We start from the raw sequence: 24,377 nt of genomic DNA, 5'->3' as shown, positions 1-24,377 counted from the left end.
ATGTTGTTTCCCTTGAGTTTGCCAATCACGCTTCCACATAGGCTTGAGCCATGCTGAGCATTAAAAAAAAAGATGAAGAAAAGAAAAGAAATAAGAAAGAAATTTTACATTTCAATAAACATAGGGAGGCTTTTTTTTTTTTATTATGAGCAAACCATTTTTACACAATCATTGTCCATGATGCTGTAGGATTTGAATTTGGAGAGTAAAATATTCTCAGGGTTAAAGGTGAAACATGTAAAACCCTGCACATTTGTGCTACGCAACTCCTACATTTGATTATGTAATGTTTCCACTCATACCAGTGGAAACATACGCTGATCCTCTGAACACCCACTAGCATCGTGTTAGTGGAAATAAAGCTTCATGAATTTTTCTTTATATAATATCCACTTTAATATCCATGTAGATGTGAACCAGTCATTCCGATCAGCTCATTGGTGAACATAGGCATGCAGAAGGAAGATAATTGTTTATGTATACAATTTGTTACTTATAATGGTCAGTCAATTTATCCAATTTTATTATATCACTCTCAGTGTATATGTTGAGGTTATGCGGTATGAATAATATTATATAAATAAAGAAATACGTCTAGTGGAACATCTTGACAGCCACATGTAGTTTTTATATATTCAAGGATCGACTGTGAAATAATGCTATAAGAGGAGAGCGGAGTGTGTGTCTCGGTGTCTCTGTGTGTGACTGTGTGTGTGTGTGGGTTTATGCGTGTGTAGGCATTTCTTGATAGCTACACATTGTCTCCTTGCATGCTTGTTTTGAACCTTAATAAGCCCGACTGCCTGGCCCCGGCATGGCTCGGAAAGAGGAGAGAAAATGGCTTTCTTACACTTCAATTTCACGCATATTTTCTTTGCGACTAATGAGCACCTTAAATACGGCGCCAGACTTCAGGCAAGCCTGTGAAGGCTGACATTTTCACACACAGCAGCACCTTGTCACCATGCATGAAGTCCCCTCTACCTGGTTGCTGACGTGTGTGTGTGTGTGTGTGTGTGTGTGTGTATGTGTGTGTGTGTGTGTGTGTGTGTGTGGGTGTGTTGAATGCTCAGTGACAAAAATGACGAGAAACATATTCAGCAATGAAACAGAGGAAACACTTTTTCCATCGAAGAAAAGTCACACCTACATAAAATATTTCTTCTACATCCTTTTCTAGCGACACACACACATGCACACACACACAAACACAAACACAGATTTCTGTACATTTATAGGCTAGTTTTTTTTTTAATCTAATTGTTGCATGTAAAACAGGACTTGAGAGTCACACTGCTCTCAATGCAGTATTGTTGTCATCCTGCGCAAAGCCTAAACAAATCTATCCACACAAAACAGAAGTCTGCACTAATTACAGAGCTGGGAATAAAACGGTGAAAATGAGACAGTTAATGCCAGGGTTTATGCAATTATCCGCTACATCCCGGCTCTGAAATAGAGGGGGGAAGGGCACTTTTCACTTCACATTGTCTGATGCTCCCCCAGTTAAACCATATTAGGAGACATAGTGAATGGATGTGTCATCAAGCAGCGAGCTAAATGAAGGGAGTGATATGAAAGCACTGTTAACAATGTAAGACTCTGATATATTATGCCACATTTTACAAGGTATTTGACAAATTAACGCTAAGGTCTCAAAACAATGTTGCTAAGAAGACAAATATGGCTTTATTGTCTGTGCTTTTCAAATAGGTGACCCACTCCGACTCCAACTGGGAAAATGCGCTTGGACACACACACACACACACACGAGTGACCTGAACCTGAAGTGTTAAATCTTAAAAGTCTTGTGATTGATCCCTACTAACACCACCCACATTGCACACTGATCTTCCCAACACACCAACACTCGTCCCCCACATTCTTCTTCTGACAAACTTGAGAGCCGAGACACTTCACGTTATTGCAAAAAACAAAACATTGTCATTTTTAATGCTGCAGTAGAAAAAAAGGTTATATGAAGTCATATAATGGGTGGTTCATTGTCAACAACAACAAAAAGAGAATCACGGCACAGAATGCATAACAGTGCCTGTGCTGTTTACATGCCAATATTTTACACATTATATTTCCATTCACTGGCAGCTGTCAGTTATTTCAGCAAATTAACTGCCAAAAATGTAGCAGAACTGTCAATCGGAGGAAGAGTAACCATGGTTACCCTTCAGATCCCCCCCAAAAATTATAAAGCCGCAGTGTGGAATCATGGGAGAATAATTAGACAGAACAACATAAATGTTACCAATCAAAAAGGCATTCTACAATATAAAACAACAACCAAGAGTGCTTATAAATAATACGTTACATTTGTGGAATTCCTCCTTGCATTATAAAGTAGCATCTTTTTGTACAACCTTTGAAATGTTCAAGAAACGATGGAACAAGTATTGTCTTGTACAAGAAGTTTAACCCTTTGAGCACGAGGTGGAAATAAAAGATTAGGGTGGGTTTTGTTTTCCTCTCAATTTTATATCATCTGATTAAATAACATTTATAAAACTATTGTGCAAAACAATTTAATTAATGTCTTCATATATTGTGCACCAGTAGATAGTCATACTCCTCTTAAATAAAAAATATAAAATGATGCATAATTTAAACAGAAATTAGTTTATATGTTTATATGTACATTTTTTTTTTTACACCGACCTGAATTCAAAAGGCCCCTGATTTCAGAAAACTAAGAGACTGTTATTTTGAGATCACACACGTTTTGCATCAGAAACCATTCAGGTATCATGTATAGTATTTTTTCCCCCCATTTTTCTTTTCTTTATTTGATTTTGTGAGGTATCAAAATACACAATAATGTGGCCTCTCAAATATGTTTGAACGTGGGCATGTCCAATCTCTGATTTCTCTCTTTTTACTGTGTATATTCTGGACTGGTAATGTACAAGATTTTGCACGTACTCAGAGGGTTAAATTTTGTCTGCTGACATCAGCACACACAGGTCACATTAACTAAAAAAAAACTCCAAAAAAACAAAACAAAAAACAAAAAAAAACAAAAAAAAAAGAAAAACAAAAAATAAATAAAAAAACAAAGAAGCTTATAAAAAGTTCAACTAAACCAATTCATCGATGCATGCAGCTTACTGCATCTGGGAGATGCCCAAAACAAAGAAGAAAAAAAAAATTTAAATAAAAAGATAAAACAAAAGAAATAAAATTGAATCCAATTTACACAACTTCCAAATACATACAACTTCATTTAAAGTTTTTCTTATATACCTTCATATTTTACCAGTGACAACAGAACCTCTTCACTCAACACTGCACAGTTAGAAAATTACCATTTTTGTTTTTCTTTATTTTTTTACCTAAAATGAGAAAAGAGAATGTTTCTTAACCAGAATGAGTTATTCCAAGAGGAAAACCCACACATCATGTGCCGAAACTGAACAGTAGTTTTATGGCATCTATGTGCAGTTATTTCTTTGTTAGTCTTCATCAGTTCATCTTGGTTTTAAGAAATGTTAGAGAGAAGGCTTCAGGGAAAGCATGAGAAATAGAGATGGGTGAAAGACAAAGTAGTAAGTCCTTGGTCAGCGCTAAGGTTTCTCAAGTTCACAGACATACATAAGGTGGTCCTCGGGGGATTTGCCATGAGTCTTGCTCAGATGGAGTTTGACAGCGTGCTTGCTAGCAAAAGTCCGGTTGCACAGTTTACACTGATATGTGGAGCCACTGGCTTCCTCGTCTGGGGAAGGGGAATGGGAATTGGAGTGCGGACTTGGGTTGGAATTGTTGTTAGGGTTATGGATTGAGTGGGTCAAGGCGTGCGCTTGAGCTGACAGCAGTTTCTCAGAGAGCCCCTTTGCATGACGTGATATCTGGTTGACTAGCTGCTCTCCAGATAATTTAGCCAGGTCTCTAAGCCGAAAGCCCAGATGTGATTCAAGATGGCTGACGTAGGTGGAAGGGGAGCGTATCTGTGAAGCGCAGTCACCACAGAAGAACACGGGATGGCCAGAATCAAGGTTCTTCAGGAACTTTGTGCCACCTGTCCGCCTCAACTGGTATTTGACGTTGGCCAGCCAGTGGCTAATGGTAGTCATTGAAAGGCCAGTGAAGCGAGAGATATGCATGCGTTCCTGTGGGCTGAGGTCAGACATGATATATTTGCCATCACTTGTTTGTCTCAAGCTGGAGGCAAACTGTGCTTGCAGGATAAGCAGATGCTGAGGGTTCCAGTTTGACTGCCGACCCTTACGTTTCTGAGCTGGTGACATGTCGTCAGTGTCCTCATGCGTAGCACCATCTATATCTGATCGCTCAGACAGACTAGTTGGTGTGGAAGATTTGGAGACATGGCTTTCTGTTAAGTTGCGAAGCATATCAGAAATGTCAGACAGTGCATTTTCACGCAAAGGTGAATTAGACATGAATGAAGCCACAGCAGATGATGCCTTGGCCATAGTAATGGTTGAAGAAGGTGACACAGAGGAAGGAGTTGAAGTGGTGGAGGACAATACAGCTGATCCCAGGGAGCTGCTCTTTTCGCTTTTGCCTTTAGTCAGGTCAATGGGCTGGTCATTGTTAATGTGGTAGAAGTAGCGGTCAAGATGGTCGTTTGTCTTTTTGGTCTGAGCTGGAGTGGAGGCAGCAATAGCCGCCTTCTCTGCCAGACTGTTGCTCATCTTGAAGAGCATGCTCATGGGGTCCAGAGATGGAAGGGCAGGTTTAGCAGCTTTACCTAGGTGGACATTCATGACAGACTGAAGCGCACTTAAGGGGTTGACAAATGGCTGTTCTGGGGGATGGTCTGTTATAATTGCAGTGCTGCTGCACAGAGATGAGACGGGAGTTTTGACAGCATGGTCAGTGCCGTTTTCTAATGGCTCTTTGCCGAGGGCCTCACCGTTGGAGTCCTTGTGAGCATTTACTGTCCCATTGGTGTCTGGAGTTTTGACTCCTCTGCTTTCTTTGGGTGAATCCCCTCTTGCAGACTCCCCAGCTTCACTACTACAGGGAGAGGGTGTAGTTCGCCGTAGAGGGGAAGCTCGTGCAGTTGTATCCCTCATTTTCTCCTCCACTTTGGCCACTTTTTCTGTTACTTTCTTGACAAGTTCCTCCATGGCGTGAAAGTTATTTTTGGGTAGAGGTGAGGTTTGACAGCTTGGAGGAGAGATAAGAGGTTGATTTTTGGTTGGGGATAGGATCTCTTCACCCGAGAACATGTACTTCAGTGGGGAGCTCTTTCCTGAGTTGCGCAAGGAAAGTTTCATGATGTTTGGCAGCTGATAAGCAGCATGGATGCTGGGATATCCTCCCCAGCTGGGAGTGCCATTCTGTGCTTTGTTGATGGCAGATGTAACTGTGTTTTCCAGTGATTTGAGAATGTCAATCCCACCTTTAGGGCTTTCTTCCAGGTCTTCTTCAGTCAAATACGGATACTTGGAAGAAATGTCAAACTTCTCCTCACCTTCGTCTTCTGTTGCTTTTTTCTCTTTGCTGCCATTAGTGGTTTCCTTTGTGCACTCTTCTTCCTTTTCCTCTTTTTTAATTTCCATAGCAGTAATGGCAGGAGATATGCTGGGTGGTGGGGGTGCAGGAGGAGGTGGGGAAAAAGCTGTAGCAGCCAGTGGCACTGACTGTACCTTATCTTCACTAGACGACATGGTGTTAGGAGGCGGGTTGGTTGGCGCCTCCATAATAGGCTTGCCTTTCTTGATGGCAGAGTTGGTAACCTTGATGAAGTGCCCAGTAACCATCATGTGAGCTGTTAGCTCCTGAAGAGTATCGTGGGAGCTTCCACATTCCATGCATTTCAGGATCTGGGATTTTCGAGATTCAAACTGCCATGCATAGCTAGCACCGTTCTGATGCCCATAGCGATTATTAGGAGTAATGTAGGGATTTGCTGTCTTCTGCAAGAGGTCACTGGTGTCGGTGAGAGAGGGTTTGGGTGTTCCTCCATTAGAGTCTGGTGAGCTGGGCAGATCCAGCTCAATGGGAGCTCTTTTCCGAGCAGAGGAGATGATCTTGGCTGCCACAGGTGTCACAGGCTCCTTGAGAGGCACTTTTTGATAATGTTTCGTCTTGATCATATGCACACTTAGATCCTGTAGTGACTCAAAGGAGTGGCCACAGTACATGCACTTGAGTACTTTCTGAGCATCCTCCTTACCTTCCATCTCCAGCAGAGAACGTTTGCGTGGCTTGGACCAGCGCTTTGTGCCCTCACTGTCTGTCTCGTGGTTATCATCTCGGTAATGGCCTGTTTCATTCATGTGCACCGTAAGCTCAACTAGTGTATCATAGGCAGCACTGCAGTCTTTGCAGCGGAACTTGCTGGCACCTGTAAAGATGGAGCCATAGAGCTTAGTGCTTTGCCGGTACAGTTGCACAGTGCTAAAGAGGTTAGGCTCAGAAGCTGGGTGTAGTATTCTGTTCTGATTCTGTGAAACTTGTTGCAAGGTTTTGGCAACAGCTGACTGGTGCCAATCATAGCCTCCACTGCCACAGCTACTGCTGCTGCTACTACTGCTGCTGCTACTACTGTGACTGCGTGGAGGTTTTTCAGATGGAGGCTGTGTCATATTCAGTGATGACCAGTAAGAATTGGTCAAGAAGCTGGTGTAAATGGCCTTCATCTGCTCAAGGCTATCTGGGCCTGCATTGGGTGTTTCCTCACTGCTGGGCGGGGCCACAGCTGGCATCTTCATGGGCGTAGTTGAATTAAGTGGTGTAAGTGGCTCCTTGGCAGTGATATCCTCCTCGTTCTTCACCGAGGCACTCTCAAAGTCTGACATCCTGTCACTGGTCTCGCTGAGATGTGACTCGCTGTCCATTTCATGGCTGGAAAGGTCTGCAGTTGGAGAATCGTGGAAGCCTGGCCGGTCTTTGAGAAGAAAGTCCTTGTCTTGGCACATGTATTTAACAGCAGCCTCCTCCTCGACCGCTGAATCATCTCCCTCTACATCCTCATCCATTAAGGCAGCTTCTTTTAGCTCCTCAGGAACATATGCTGCAGAAAAAAAAAACAAAGAGAAGAATACAAAGATAATTGTTACTGCAATGTCCAATTATGAAGATTTCACATTTTACATCCTGCAGTACTTTGAAACACAGATGGACAGCTGCTTTCCTACACTACTTAAAAAAGACAACAGGCATCATATCATACACTCTTGTGTTAATTCCTTCTTGAGTTCACTACTGCATGATATTATCAAATGTAAATTGTCTTTCTCTTTTATTCCAAGGAGAGAGAGAGAAAAGTAGAGACTGAGACAGTAGGAGAGAGAGAGAGAAAAAAAAAAGAAACAGAAAAAAAAAAAACGTCTCTTCAAACCCAAGTTGCCACCTTATTCTTCTCAAGGGGCAACAGCTTGAAATTAAAACTAAATTTGAAATTAATGAAGCACATTCTGGAGGTGGCATTCGTTTCTGAAGTAATAAATTACTTGTATCAACTTTAGAGACAGCGGTTCCTGTCTGTCAATTAATATGTCTTACGCTTCTTCTGCAGTCTCTAATGCATTCCCTAACAGACACACTCGCCATTTAAATTAAGAAAGCATTTTCGCTCATTACTCGGCAAAGGCTCGCCAGCTCGTAAATAAGAATGAATGTATGTATGTTTCAGATGTAAAATCTACCCCCACAAAACACATTTGCGTCAATTACGGAAGATTAGAGAGTTGAAAGTTATTATTTACTGTTTAGCCTGAAGTGTATGCGCTCAGCTCACATTTGAATACAAAAGCTTATGAAATAAAATGATTCAAATGTGGAAGGCGTAAGGATGGAACTGAAGAAGAAAACGTTTAATTGTTTTCATTTATTGTCATTTTTGCAAGAACAAGGAAAAATGCCAGTGAACAACGAGAGAGCGCGATGGAGAAGACGAGAGCAAAAGAGAGAACGTAAGCGAGGGAGGGTGTACAGGGCATTGTAGTAATTCTGCACATTCCGATGTGTAACTGTTCATCGCACACTGACCAGGTATGTAAACAGATCTGTGTGAGGAAGGTATGCCGGGTTTTTTTGTTGTTGAACGTATTCTATCGTTTTAAACAACAGCACGAGTCAAACTATCTATGCTCCAATTTCAACACAGTATATAGATTCAAATCTAAATGCAGTATCTGTCAGCTTGTATAATGAGACATCGTGAAACTTCTAAACAGTGTTTTAATATGTAATATACCTCCATTCACTTGTTAGAAATTTCTTACACAAACAGTTCATTTTTTCCGTTTTAAAACGCTCGTATTTCACCCTCAGAGCTTTACTGGTAAGGTAAAACTCATAACAATGGAAACGTTGTGTAGACTTCTATTGTGCGACCATTAAAAAAAAAAATAAATCAGAAGTGAAAATAACATAGTCATCATTAGGAAAAGTCTTTTTTTGTAGCCCTTGGCAGTGTGATGGCATGAGATGGGCACAGGCATGTACACCTCTTATCTTTCACCTCCTTAAAGCTGAATAACGCATGCATCATGCCTTCAAGCGTTCTGGTTAGTTATACAGGTTTTTAATGCTTTCTATGCAGAGACTCGTGATTCGGGTTCATTTAATAATGTACCCATTAATGTTCGGATTTAAATGTACGTTATATTAGATTTCGAACTTTCACACTTTATATATCTCTCAGTCATGGATTCTGTTGACTCTAGGATTTATCTCTGGACACGAGTGCAGTCTTTATAGAGCGAGAGTCTAAAGTCTAGCTAAAAGCACAGACATGAAATTGGGCTCCACTTAATTTAGTACCCAGCAGCCATCACATAGGATACACACACATACTGTAACACATGAACACACACACACATTCACATACACACCACCATCTGTTCTGAATCCACCATAAAGACAGCTGTTTAAGAGAACAATGCCTTCGTTCAGGAAGCAAAACAGCACTTTACATCAAGGCCAAATGGCAACAAAAAAAATCTTTTTCCTCTATACAAAACCTGCCTTAAAACCTGGGATAATGATGCACACACACACACACACACACACACACACACACACACACACACAGACGATATTCTTAATACACATTCCTTAATAAACGTCAACAAATACTGTTCAAACCGACCTTGAAAATAAATATTACAAAATAATAGGATGTACCACTAACATGAGTGAAAACGAGATGGAATACAGAGAAGTCTTAGCTTTGACATTGATTAAAATGTCCTCTGTTACACTAACCTTGACCTCAAAAGCATGGGCAGGACTGAATTGGCATAAGAGTCTGCATACGCACCTAACTAATTTGTGTATGAATAAAGGACAGAATTATTCCAAAGTCATTTGACACCAAACACAAAATCCGACTTGCCTGACAACATGGCAGTCAGCCCGATGGCGGGCACAGAGAAATTGAGTACAGAGGTGAAAGAGGAGAAGGAAAAAAAGGAGGAGGGTTGCCTGGAAAGACCCAAATGCTTAACACACACACACACACACACACACACACACACACACACACACACAGTTGCCCTGGCTATGATCCAGGCTGTCCTGCCCCCAATGTACCCAGACTCTATGTGTTCTAGCTGGGAACAATATTGTGTTTTCATCTCCAGGTTCCTCCGTTTTCAGCCCGGTGCTCTGAACACACCACACAGGTGCTCTTTTAATTAGAGAACAGGATGCTCGGTTGCCGAGCGTGGCAGAGAGGGGAGGAGGAGGGAGCTGGAAACGAGAATAACCTTCCCAATGAATTGGCATCAGATTGGTAGGTAGAGGTTGATCTAATTTACACTTGGACATCCAGAGAGACGACCAGCAGAGAGCGCAGCTTTGAACACTGGAGGTGAGCGGCACCTTTCAAACCGAGAGGAAACCCTGCCTGGCTTTGCAACCACAAACCAATGCAAGATTTTTACAGCTTAGACAGGAAGCTTAAGAAAGGACTAAATGGCGAAGTGAAATCTCAATCACCAGCATATGAAATTCTGCTAATTATCACTTAGCATAACTACATTCCATCACTTTAAAAATTTGTGTCATTTGAAGCAATAGAGTAATATCCATTGCGGAGATAACAGGCCTGATACGTCTTCGCACATTTATAGAAAATTAAAAAAGTCCTTCATATTTGCTGCCGAGCATATAGAGATGTATGATGGCTTATCGACAGAACCGTCACTCTTGTGAGTGGTAACGTCAGATAGAAATGTGTAGCTGTTAAACAGGGCTGTCGCAGTAATACCAGCTACGTGAAGCTAATGCTAGTGAAGTTTGGGAAAACTTTCATTACTCTAGGTGTGTGTATGAAACCTTAAATAGCAACTAAACTTGCTTAAACGCCGTAGCAGGCATTTCTGGGTGTAAAGGGAAGACAATAAAGCAGCAAAAATGAGCATGAAAAGCTCCACGCCCAGACAATTTGCCACTCAAATGCACACGCGAGACATAAGAACATACTGCGATGAAAATGCAAATGGGATGAGTCGCAATACTAAATAAATAAAATTAGCCAACGAATCGCAGGACGTTCGATTGATCGAACTGCAAAAGTGACACGTATGTGTGTAATAACATAACCTAATTGTTATTGTATCAGTGCATACTGACTTGTTCTGCATCATGTTCTACACGTATACGAGTACACGCACGTTTGCTGCCGTCAAGCTGAACTCGAGCGGTGACTCTGAACCTGCAGTGTGTTCGTGACACAGGTCTTAGATCTTAGTGAAGTATATCTGTGGGATATCTGTAGGCTTCCGCAATCCTCCGATACTTCTGGGCGTGTGAATGAGAAGGACAGGACGAGAGAGTGAACTATTTGGTAATTAAATCTGCTATATATAGCCCCCAAAGCCCACATTTATAATGGGAGGTATCTCTCTTCTAATGTGGCACTATCTGCAACGTGATATCATTAGAGGGAAAATGGTTTGTAGCCTTAAGCAGACAGGCTGTCTGTGTGTGGCTGGAGAACGAGAGATAGCGCATATCTCTTTCTCCTCTCTCTGCTCGCTTTCCATTCTCCTCTCCTTCTTTCCTCTCCTCTTCTCTCCGGCTATCATGGCCCGCGTTAATGAAGTTAATTGAATCTGAGATCAATAATGCTTAATTATTGCGATTTGACGCACACAGACAAATTGGTGGGGAGGCCAGAAGAGTTTGTGTGTGTATGTGTGTGTGAGAGAGCGTGTGTGTGTGTGTGTGTAGCACTGGGGTGGGATAGGGGCCATGAGCTGGAAAGAGAGAGCGGACAGGCACGCCATCGATCCCAGAGAGACGCCCATCGACCAGGCCTTCTGACGGATGGAGGCACCTTTCTGAGATGGAAGGAAGCAAGAGAGAGAGAGAGAGAAAGACAGACAGAAAGGAAGAGCAAGAGAGGAGTGAAAGTGCTGGCAGAGACCACTCCACATTTTAACTGTGCCCTGCCCCAGAAAGAGGGGCTGCAATGTATTAAACGACAGCCCTATTACCTATGGAATCAGTCAGACCTTGTTTACACACTGCGTGGTGTGTAGCGAGTGTTAATTACACGGGCTACAGGGCCAGCCGCTGTGTAACAACATGTACTTTTCCCTAATTGTCCCAACACGCTTAGCAGGAGGCTGGCCGTTCTTCTTTACACTCAACTCTATATAGTTCGCCGGTAGCCGGAAAAATCGGCGAGCATTTCGAGTATTCGAGGAGCAAGTGATGACAGACGACAGCGAGCGAGAGAGGAGGCAGCACGGATTAGAGGAGAGAGAGAGCCGAGGAGGTGCAGCGGCAGCCGCTGAACACAGAGCGGGTAAACATAGACGCTAGCACAACTAATCGCCAGCTCATGCCACTCAGCGGGAGAGGCTCTGACAGTCTGCGTGCATGTGTGTGTGTATGTGTGTGTGTGTGTGTGTTTACACACCCCCGTGCTCTCTGCTAGTGCATGACAACCGGTAACCACTCTGGAAAGCAGTGCTTCCCTCACCATGCTCCTTAACACTCCCGCTAAAGCGCCGAGCCTCACAAGACGACAGCTTCCTCCTCACACGCGCTTTATATATTTCGATCCTTAACTTTCAGAGTTGTGGAGATTTGCATTTCTAAATCAATGCATGCTCTTAGAGTTAGCGAGAGAGAGAGAGAGAGAGAGAGAGAGAGAGAGAGAGAGAGAGAGAGAGAGAGAGAGATCAAGCTCATGATCCTCTGCTTAACCCCGAACTGATTAAGCAAACAAAGACATCGCCAACTGTTAAAATAACCGTAGAACAGAAATATTATTGGATCATTATGGACTTCAATCGTGTATCGTACAGGCTGTGTTCAAAAACACTTTTGTTGGCAGAGGCATGTTTCAGCCTTATCGCATCGCAAAATGATTTCCAATCAAAATTTTACTTGTGCTTCTTGGAATGCTTCCTCCAAATATTTAAACCTTGAGGGTGAAACACTACAGCGTTGATATTCTCATGTGTTAACACACACACACACACACACACACACACAGCTCTTCTTCACATCTTCCACACTTCTATCATTTAGTCTCTCTAATCTCATTACCTCTCTAGACCTTCCACATCTCAGGCCAGCACAAACACACACACACACACACACACACACATACACACACACACACAAAACACATTGTAATCATATATACCCCACTTCCTCAAAGAAGGAGGACCTGAATTGTGGTGCATCAGTTTGATAAAAAAAAATCAAACCAAAATATACAAAACCCAGATCCCCAAAGTACCTCCAGTGTATCTCATGTTAGATTAAAAGTTTACAGACCTACTTAATTGTTAAAGAGAAGAAAAAGTGTGTTAAAACCTTATCAACATGAACACAAAAATAATGCCAAAACTATTCAGAATCGTTTCAATTCATCGATCATTAGACAGTGAATTCTCAGTCAATTCTCCGTATAATTTTAAGTTAAACTTAAGCAGACCAGAGCTGTGTCTCAAGTGACGCACAACTACACTGTTCTCACAAGGCTAACGTACTCATTTTTAGGAAGGTATCGTCTCAGATGGAACACTAGCATTAGCAGCCGTTTCCCGCTCGCTACCAAATGATGTCAAAAGCACGTCATGTGACGTAGCTTTAGCATAAATGTGTGGCCTGCATGAAGCGATCGACACTTTGTTTTGCATCATCTGGTTATTTAAAGTGAACGTCACGTTGGGATTTTCAGTGCGGAGAAAGCGCAGTACTCGATTTGGGACGCACCCTAACAGTACGCTGATTCAATTTCCTTCAAGTTTGAAATAAGTTATTAAAAAAAAATAAATAAATAAAAAAAATTAACTGCTTGAACTATTTCAGTTTTAACTCCTATTGTAATGTTACACGGTTATCAGTTTAAACACAAATCCTCACTGCGCTCACTGCAAACTCTCTACCAGCAGCTACTGAGACTTCAACGCGGCGAGAACGAGAACTTCCTGCTGAAAGGTTTTTTTTATTTTCAGAACTGTAGATTTCCTGACAGAGTAATACACGCTGCCATGCTATTGCCTGTGTTACTACTACTCAGAGGATGTGCTGAGCTCTGAACTTAATAAGTCAGAGATGATTATTTTGGTCCTCACTAATCATCCCACTAATAAAAACCTGGCGGAAAATTCACTTCAAAATTCTTTAAGACGGTTTTGGAAAGTACTTTGCCTTTTAATGACCCTCTACTCGTTTTCTGTAGACGGACCAAAAACATTAGCAGGATGCTTATCGTGAGCGAATGAAATGATGTGTAAAATAGTAGCTAAAGTACTGTTTGAGATGTTTCTACCTGCAAAGGTATTAACAGAATGACTAAAACTCGTCACTGATCGTTATTAGCGTGTATTAGCACAGCGTTTAGCATCTGGTTGAGTTTCCTTCTGGCTCGAGAAGGTTTGTAGCAAAAATTCCAATAGCACTGCTAGCTACAAAAAAATACTGTTCACAATTAATTCTTGTTTTAATTAGCTGCTGATAGCCAAAGTATCATGACAGCCAAAGTATTATGAAATCAGACATCTGGAAAAATCTGGAAAACTCCAGAATATTTCTAGCTTCATAGCCATCATCTGTGTTATTTGATAGCGTCAGCAGTAGCCATTGAGCGTGTAGCCCAAGTGTAATCTCACTGTCTACAAGACTTCCAAAAAAAAAAAAAAACAAAAAAAAAAATTGTGGCTCTTTATTTGTCTGAATAGACTTTTTGGTTGAATTGCTTGTACTAATGTCGTCTTTCTCTTCTCCTTTTGTTTCCTTGTGCTGCAGAGCTGGACGCTTTTGTCTTGGGTCACTCAGCCTCCGTTAATTAATTAACACTCCACAAGAGGGACAATTATTAAAGATGTTCCCGAACAAGAGAATGATTGAGCCGTAGAGAGCCATAATAGAACATGTGCACTCATATACCCTCTCTCTCTCTCTCTCTCTCTCTCTCTCACACACACACACACACACACACACACACACACACACACACACACAATCACCAGCACAACTATCTTATATAACCTGTAATATATGGACAAATTAGAGACACCACTTCAAATAATATTCCTCCCTCAAATAAAAAAAAACCTCTAAAAATATTTCATATTATCCTGAAATCACCAAAGAGAGTGTGTTCTGTTTTTTTTTTTTTTTTTGTGTGTGTGTGTATGTGTGTGTGTGTGTGTTTGTGGTGCCATAAATATATACACTGTGCTCTTTTGTAGTCAGTGTTTGGTTTTCGGGAAAATCTGTCACTTGCCTTTGTTAGACGGATATACTTGCAGTCGTAAGTGCAGGGCAACCAGAGGTCACATACTTCCATGCATACACACAGGGATAACCCCAGTATGTGTGTGTGAAAAAGAAAGGGGAAAAGAGAGAGAGAGAGAGAGAGAGAGAGAGAGAGAGAGAGAGAGAGAGAGAGAGAGAGAGAGAGAGAGAGAGAGAGAGAGAGAGAGAGAGAGAGAGAGAGAGAGAGAGAGTGAGAGAGAGATCTGTATGGTATTCCACTCTTCATTATGTTATGTGTATCTCTTGCTCCTCCCTCCATGTTTATCCAACACATGGCTTCTCATTCTGCATTTCTCACTCTCCCTCCTCCCATATACATATCCTCTCTTTCTCACACACATGCACACACACACTCACACACACACACACACACACACACACACACACTCACACACAGATTCACAGAGCTGTGTCAGTCTCCCATTAGAGCGGGTTGCAGGGTAATGGGAGAGAACAGATCTGGCTTGCTGTGATCCCCAGGGCCTCGCTTAGCTGTGCTTCCACACACACACACACACACACACACACAAACATACACACACATACACACACATACACACAGACGCAAACACTCGTATATAAACACACACGGCTGCACAAAAACATACAAAACACACTAGTTTGCAGACAACATGGAAACATTCAGAGAAGCAAAGCAGTAGTCTTGAGCAAACAAAAATAAGCATCAAAATAGAGACAGGCTAATCTTGCAATAAAAGACACACACACACACACACACACACACACACACACACACACACACACACACACACACACACACACACAAGCTCCAGGCCTTGCAGCAGCGGTAGGCGCAGAAGCAAAATAATAGGCATTTCCCAACCCATAATGCTGGGTGTTAGCCAGTGGCAGCTCGCTGATTTAGGTACTAGGTAGAGATGTCAATCTGAGGGTCTTAGAGGACAGAAAGAAAGCAAGAGAGAGAGCGGGAGAGAAAGAGAAAGAGAAAGAGAGAGAGAAGCTCCTAATGGAGGCCTTGCAGTCATCTAGGCGCTGCCTTGCTGCCTCTTCTCATTCAGCATGTCACAGGATATCCATTACCTGCCAGTCTCCTCTGATCTCCTTAGACAGCCCTGATCAAAAGATGTCATTTGACCTACTCGCCTGCTTGGCGTGGCCCGGGCTGAGAGGGGGTGGGGACGGGCACCGCAGGTCGCTGCAGGACCGAAGAGAGGGTCTGTGCCCGCAAATAAAACGACATCATTGCTTCAGCGCCCCGTCATGTTCTCTGGACGATTATGATAATTCCGTGGCACGACCGGACGAGGTGGCTGCTACCACTAATGCGCGGGATATAGCCTCGCTCTCCCTCTCATAGTGACTCGCTCTCCTTTTTCCCTCTCTTTTTTTTCCCTTTCCTGAGAGGCGAGGCGTGCTTGTTGAGGATGTCAGGGTTAATCTGGGCACGTTTGAGCTGGCAAACAGAAAGAGATTTGCTTTATTTTGATACGGCAGGCAGACAGGGCCGAGCTCAGAATGGACTCCGCGAGGCCTGATTGCCTATGATATTGCTTCTGCTTCATTCAATAGTGCCGTTTCTGAGCTACAGGCTGGACATCAAACCAGACACATAATCTAAATACGATTATGTGCACAAACAAAGCCTGCACTTACGCTCCCGAACGGCCGCCAAACACACACAACGCAGGAAATGAAGAAAACGATATGATACGTAGCCGAAGCTGTTGCAGGCTCTGAGTCGGAGCCGGCTGTGCCGGGGCAATAAAAGGCTAGAAAACGCGTTGGGTTTTAGAGGGGAGAAAAACGGCGTGCAATAAAGCGGCAAAGCAGCAGTGCTCCGAGGCAATTTAGACTGCAAAACACAAACCATTAAGTTTGTGCATTATCTTTTAATTTAATCTGGAATGATTTATAATCCATCACACAAGGCTTCAACCATATCCAATTATTCTCCGTGCCTTGATTGACAACAAAGGTGATTTATTAAGCTAATAAAAACTGATGTGAAGCCGAACAACCCTCCCCTCCTTCCCATTCAACCCCCCTGCCCTGAGAAATAAGCAACCTGACTGAGACAGTAAAGAGACACACACTCATACACACTCATACATACACACACACACACGTGCCCTTGGATACAGGTCTGGGGTCAGTTATGTCGTTCTGATTATAATGGTGCACATTAAGGGTCGAGGAGACAGGTGGCCAGATATTCGCTTCAGGAGGTCGGCTGGGCTTTATTGTAGGACATGATCGCATTAGCACTTGCGTAGAATACGGTAATTTACCTTCCAATTCCTAACAAGGAACAAAGTCACTAAAATCTGTTGTTCCAGGATATAAAAACAGAGTTAGATCTCACAAAGAAGCTAGAACTCGGCAGTGTGTTTATTTAAATTATGAGAAATAATGTCACAATGTGTTTTTTTCTGAGAGAGAGAGAGAGAGAGAGAGAGAGAGAGAGAGAGAGAGAGAGCAGAAAGCAGGGTGCAAGTCAAATCGTATGAAAATGTCACCCACTGCAGAGTGAAGAGGTTCTCTGCAGCATTGCCGACTGATGCCGATACGTCTCTAATTCCTCCGCTTCGAGTGTATGTCATCTTCCCGCGCCCGTTATCATCTCTGTGTAAAGTTATCACTTAACGTTAATGACTAGTAAGGACCTGCGACATCAGAAGAGGGAAACAACTGGGTTTGCTTTACTGTGTAAAGCACAAATTAAATAAATAAATAAATAAAATAAAATAAAATAAAATAAAATAAAATAAAGCTTTTGCTGCATTGAGGATCTGTCGGCTTGTTGAGATGCAAATTGAGCGTTTAACCCACTGAATCCCATCAAATCTCTACGGCCTAAATATCCGAATTCTATAAAATCTCGAAAAGACGGAAAGATGCATTTATTTTAACTATAAAGGCTATAACCACAGAGAGTATATGTGTGAGTGTGTGTGTACTCGCAATCCTTTCCTGAGTTTATTGTGTGTGTGTGCGTGTGTGCGTGTGTGTGTGTGTGTTGAATGGCTCATAAACCACGGCAGGACACATTAATGTCCAGAGTGTTTTGCCTGCACTGGTAAACACACAAACCTTCTCGACTAATGATGCAATACGAAAACCAGCAATCAGAGGCCTTCATGGATAGCGGCACCGCCCTCAAACATACCAATCCCACACACACACACACACACACACACACACACACACACACACACACACACACTCTAATGTTAGTATGCATCCTTAATGGTTGTTGAAGAAATGGTCTCATTGGTGTGTTAAACTTTTTTTTTTTTTTGTATTTCCATGAAAAGTCTCAAAACAAAGGAATGAATGCTGTGGACACATAACAAGATGACGGGTCAAAGGCTGGAAGATGAGGAGAAGATTAAAAGGAAAAAGGAATGAAAAAGAAAGTGCAGCATTTTCTCAGGATAATCACAATCTCTCTTTATTTCTCTCTCTCTCTCTCTCTCTCTCTCTCTCTCTCACTCCCTCTCTCTCCCTCTCTTGCCTAGATCAGACATGTATCGGTTCCACCATTACGCTGAGAATGGCTCTTGTAACTCTTGTAATGCATGACAGTAAAAATGTGAAGCAGCTCCAGCATGCCAGCTTGACAGAGATGTAAAAGCGATCGTGCTCGGTTATTTATGGCTGTGTGAATTATCCTACAGAGAGAATGAAAGTTAGGGTTAGGGTGAAGGTTAGGGGTATGTGTGTAACGGGGGGGTTAAGGCACATGACTTGACCCAGTAGGTAGCATAAATACTGAGTCGGGTTTAGACGACTGGAGGAAAAGAGAGCAGGCTGGCTCGGTGTGTGCTACGTGCCGAAACGAAACGCAGTAGGATGTAAACAGGATGCGTAATTAAGACACTACCATTCCACAAAGCTCGAGATCACACACACACATATACACACACACATACACAAATGTGCTTTTCTGGGAATGGATAATGTCTAACACGAATCATGTGATTTCTGTAGAGCACTCAAATCGAACTTTATGAAGAAATTTAAACACAACTACTGCTGCTGCAACCGTTTCTTCTTTTTCTTCTTCTGTAATTGTTATACATGCAATGGTTACATAAAAAAACACGCGTTTCTGCTACACCCAAGACTGTACTTCAGCTTTAGTCGAAGGATTTTCATCATTTTTCTCTGCGTATAACCTAAAGGTTAAAAAAGGCATTCTCTGCACATGTCCGCTGATCTGGAAAATGAACTAATTAATGCAGCATCATTCTAGCACACGGTCATCATCAACATTTAATTTTGGACCTATAACGATGGGCTTTTTTTAATATTTAATTTATTTTTTTTGATTGAGCATTCCAAATAAGTGACGCAACTCGCCTCGACTTTCGCTACGCTGATTAAACACACAACTTGAAATTGAAAAGATACACGAGACCCTTTAAAATAGAGGCGTTATGACGTCTTTTATATTTCTTTTCGGTTTAGGATTTGTAAAATCTCAGTGTATGATGGATTGCTAGCGCTTGAAGCTCATCAGTGCTGGTCTCCTGTCCCGGAACGCTGGGGGCCGTCAGGCCACGGGACTCGGCTGGGAACTGATAGCGTATCCATTTCAAAGGCCTGGTCTGATCCTGCTGTCCGAAGAAGGGGGTTGTTGAAATATAACAGGAAAAGGGACGCCACGTTTAATTATCTCATTAACACGCAAGGCCGCATGAACGAAAGCGGAGCGAGCCCAAGAGTGATCCCTGAGGCACTGGGCGTTAAAACGCCTTGCATGCGAGTCCGGGGTGGAGGGGCTAGTGTGCATGCGTATGTGTGTCTGTGTGTGGAAGAGAAAGATCGAGAGAGAGAGGGAGCAAGAGAAAGAGAGAGAGAGAGAGACTGCATCAAAGCCCTTCAGAACTAAAAGCTCATGTTTAGATGTACAAGCTTTTTAAACTGCCATTTGCACACACCCTAAGGGCCTAAGCTTAGAAAGACCATTAACCTCTCGCAACCCAATTAAAGTGTATGTGTGTGTGTGTGTGTGTGTGCGCGCTTTCCCATGTTTGTACACTTGTGTGTATCGGTGTACTGATACTCCCATCGTGCATGCACACAAATCAGTGTTGCAGTAAGGATGAGGAAGTGTTACCACCTAGTATTGTGTGAGCAGGATAGAGCTCCACAGGGGGCTGCGAAAAGTGTGGTAAAGCCGTACTCCTCAAATAACTCACACACACACACACACACACACACACACACACACACACACAAACGGTAATCAAATACACACATATGCACTACAGACACTACAAAGGCTAAGCTAGTGAACACAACCCAGGCATATCACGCTTTTCTTGATCTTGTTTCAAACATACCTGAATAATGGGGAAAGAGCAGAAAGAAATATTACATGGAATTCAGAATCACGTGAACTTACTTTATTTCAAATAAACAAGAAAATCCAGTGGGAGAAAAATCTATATCCTCTGGCTATTAAAAAAAAAACAACAACACCACTTTACCATAATGAAGGAAATTCTTTCATCGTCTTGCTCTAATAATCCAATCTGCAACATTTTCACATTACAGTGTTTGTTCAAATCCTCTACATCTATTTTTTTTACACTACTCTCCTTTTCCATCTTCTTCTTCTTTTTTTTTTAAACCCAGTGCCTCTAAACAATAAATAAAGCGTGAGTGTAAGTGTGTGAGAGAGATACAGAGCGAGAGTGAGGCTGTGTTGATAATCCTGCACTGTTGAAGCTTATCTGCATTGTAGAGAGGTGCGAGGCAGACAGTCTCTATCGCAGGTATTAATGTAGCGCAGTTCCCTGTGTCATGATGGAGAGATAAGCGAAGAAAGCATCCGCAGTCCCTCCAACCTTACACACACCTACACACACCTAAACACACACACACACACACACAGGATGGTGAATCTGTCGCTCTCACTCTACCTTGTCTCCTCCTCCAGCACTACTTGATGTGGATGTAATCAGTACACAAGAGAATGTTAAAGGCTTGTTTTGGTGCTTTTAGTCTATTCGAGACATGCCTTATATCTTAACATACCTATATTTAAAATAGCGTCACTTATTGGAATGTATATCCACACACACACACACACACACACACACACACACACAAAATAATCTTGATGTCTAACGATGATACAGTATACATATCCATATTATTTACACCCGGTGTTGTCACAGTAAACGTAACAGGAACTTTTGAAGTACTATTTGCAAAGTCATATTTATGTATAGTTTACTGTGGAGGTCTTTCATTTATTTTATTTTATTTCATTTATTTATGTATTTATTTTTGGACCACGTCCTGTGCCATTAACTTATAGTGCCAAGTGATTTTTATCCAGTGACTGTTGTTCAAATAAATCTGAGATGATGTTTCTGTTAATATTGTAAGAAAAAACTAAACAAAATATAAAATAAAATAAAATAAAATAACTGATATCTAAATATATGATAAATATAATATATTTACATACAAATAAAATAATTATAATATATTCACTTAAATAATTTAATATTAAAGAATTAATAATGAATAATTAGGTACACACACACACACACACACACACACATACATACACACATACATACATACATACATACATATATACATATATACATAAATAAAACACATTTAAGAGAGAGAGAGAGAGAGAGAGAGAGAGAGAGAGAGAGAGAGAGATTTTTCGGTTTCACCCTTCCATATCCGTATAGTTCACAAGGAAGCAGAGCACTATAACTGAACAAGTCCTTACACTTGCACACCTGTGTGAACAGAAAATCAGCACGGCTTGACATATCCGATAGAGAGTGTAATGACTGCGAGGGATAACGTGTGCTAGAACACTAGTGGACATTCAGAGCCAGCTGTACACTCCGAGTCCTGACACCACCACAGCCAGCACCCGTCTGGAATTCCATAACACAACCCACAAGTGATCTGAGTGATTTATTGCCTCCCACATACTACACACACACACACACACACATACACAGTCATAGGAAATACTCAGACATTCACAAGACATGTTTAATTTAATACACTTTGAATGCTATGATGGTACTGAGTCTGAGACACACCCGGCCATGCACATGTCTTATTTTTTTATTTTTTTTTCCAGAGAATTCTGTGGCTGGATCAGAGTGAAGGAATTCATAAACAGTGAGGCCCTTGTCAGGAGCGACATCCTCTCCCCACGCATCAGGAAGTGAGGATGAACGTGTCATAAAAGGGCGTTGATGGATAAAGTAGGCGGCCGGCGACAGAAATCTACACGGCTTAGTGTATTATATTAGAGTAGCCTTTAAATAAGTATTGTAGCCTTGGTGGTAATTAAAGTTCTAAGATTATTTACGATCAGAGAGATCGTGGTTCTAGATCAGTTCACCTGAGATGCTGGGAGTAAACTAGATGGTTCTGAAGAACAATAAGACAGAAGCGAAGTACGTGAGTGAAAATAGTCGAAGTCGTGTTTAGCTGTTTTACCTATTTGTGTTGAAATGATGCTTATAATTAGCTGTGTCGTGTTGTACTGCCATGACTAGAAAGCTAAATGTTGGGACGAATACTAGCGCCGGTCATTCTGTGGAGCTAAACTGTGTTCAATATGTCTGACTTAAGCAGTTTAGGAGTGTCTAGCACTGCTGTCGCAAAGATTACAAACATTTTCCTGGCAGTACGACGCAGAGATTAAAATCTGCTATGGATCCTGAAGTTCCTGAGTTCTTGAAAAAGTTCCTGTGGACTGCTTCAGCTGGAGCGTATGAGGGTGGGGTGGGTTGGGGTGGGGTTTGGACAAGTGTGTGGCAGGAGACACAGGGGGTACTGAGGTATCGGTGTGCTTCATGGTCCAGTGCAACGGCTTTACTCTTCAATGTCTACGCAATTTCTCCAGGCTAGAAACACGACACCAGCTCTGGATATCAGTCGATGGCTGATCACTAATCAGAACAGATGGCATCAATCGGGCAAAACGTTGGTCCTTTCTTCAAATCCGTATCCACACGGGATTGGCAATCGTGCGATAGATGGGCACGGCATAGCATACGGTAGAATTTTACGCCTGCTGTAAGACTTTACTAGCGAGACTTTTCTAAAAACAGGTTGACATTTTTAAGCTGGTGAAAAGGCAATAGATCAATTAAATCCATGTTCAGCAGGTCGGCTGAACAGGAGATTAAGCACTTAAGCCATTTAAACCCATAATGTGCACTTTACACTCATTACTTACTAGAAAACATGCAGAAATACTACGCCGATCATTTTACACCTGCATCCAATATAAACAATTAAGCATTTAATGCCAGTAACAGCCTTAGAAAAGATCAGTGATCGTCTGCAAATGACTCACTTAATGGAAAATCTTCTCTTTTTCCCTTTTTCTTCCTCTTTTTTTTTTTTTAGTAAAGCGTTTTACGGGTTTCGGGAAGGTTAAGCGTTCCTCCAATGTTCGGAAAACATGAAACAACAGTGCGGTTCACTGTGTATCTCACACGATGTTCCCAGTGAGACGAAAACAAACGAAGCATTCGTCTTAACGTTCTTTTGGCTAAGGATATTAAAAACATTGTCGAGGGAACATTAACATTAACGTTCTCAGGCAAATTGCAAGGCAAATCACAAAGCAAACTTTTTTAGAAATGTAACTAAAATAAATTGCTATGCTAACTTTAATAAATGTAACAAAAAAAAAAAAAAACAGTGAATTAAAACTCCGTCACATGTTCAGTAGATGAAAGGTACAGCGTGAGGGAACATCTCACAACTTGTTGATCATGTTGTTGAAGCTCTTAAAGTTACCAAAGTACAGTATAACAGCATACCGTACTCGTGTGGAACTTCCGGACTATTTTTGTGACCTGGAAGATCTTCATCTCTGCTTCGAGGACTGAGAGTGTGTCGGTTCCTGTCTCCACTACTTCTACATTAAGGTGAGGTTGAACATTAGAAAATGAGCCAACGATTGAGGAAAGAAGCTTTTGCTCTGTTGTTTTCAGGAGCTAACACCAAAACCTGACCTTATCACTTATGCTTGATGTTTTTTTTTTCAATTAAACACGCTAGCACGCTAGCGGCACTTAACGCTTAGCGACTGTTGTCATTTTGAATCGAACGATATTCAGTTGTTTTGACTGGCCGCTAATTCTGCACCTGTGTGCGGATCATCGTGGCTCTTTATTAGATAAATATTTTAACAAACATTTCTTCCTCCTTTAACCAAAAAGAGGAAGCGAAAAGCTCCTGATACACACCCTGATCCCATCTGCAGTCAAAACAAGGATAGGACGTGTGTTTGGAGACAAACTGTACTAAAAACTTTACAGAAATGTGAGACCCAGGTCCTCATTTTTTGAGGTAGTCCTAAAAAAACATGATGTGTGTGTGTGAGAGAGAGAGAGAGAGAGAGAGAGAGAGAGACAGAGAGTGAAGGAGAGAGAATTAGAGAGGGAGGCAGGCAGAGGAACAGAGGAGGACGAATGGAAAAAAGACCCGAGGGAGACCTGCAGCTAGAGGCAACATGACCTCATATTACCTGAGATTCAGAGGAAGTAGAAAAGAGACTGTTGTCCTTCTGGGTGGACCCGGGCAAAGACACACACACACACATACACACACACTTTTACACTGTCAAAACAAATGTCGCTATTTCAATTCAATTTGAATATCAAAGA

The 24,377-nt window shown here is 41.9% G+C and overlaps 1 protein-coding gene across 1 annotated transcript in view; it reads right to left on the bottom strand.

The window, feature by feature from the left end:
• Positions 1-1,921: 1,921 nt before the first annotated feature.
• tshz3b (teashirt zinc finger homeobox 3b) overlaps positions 1,922-24,377 on the bottom strand; it is a 43,280-nt gene continuing 20,824 nt past the window's right edge. The window contains exon 3 of the mRNA XM_060859002.1: positions 1,922-6,994. Within this exon, the coding sequence (XP_060714985.1) occupies positions 3,576-6,994 (3,419 nt within the window). The 3' untranslated portion in view covers positions 1,922-3,575. The remainder of the gene's footprint in view (positions 6,995-24,377) is intronic.

Source organism: Tachysurus vachellii, chromosome 23, assembly GCF_030014155.1.
Source record: "Tachysurus vachellii isolate PV-2020 chromosome 23, HZAU_Pvac_v1, whole genome shotgun sequence".
Lineage (NCBI taxonomy): Eukaryota > Metazoa > Chordata > Actinopteri > Siluriformes > Bagridae > Tachysurus > Tachysurus vachellii.
Note: the sequence above shows the minus strand (reverse complement) of the source record. Positions and strands in the feature narration are given on the sequence as shown.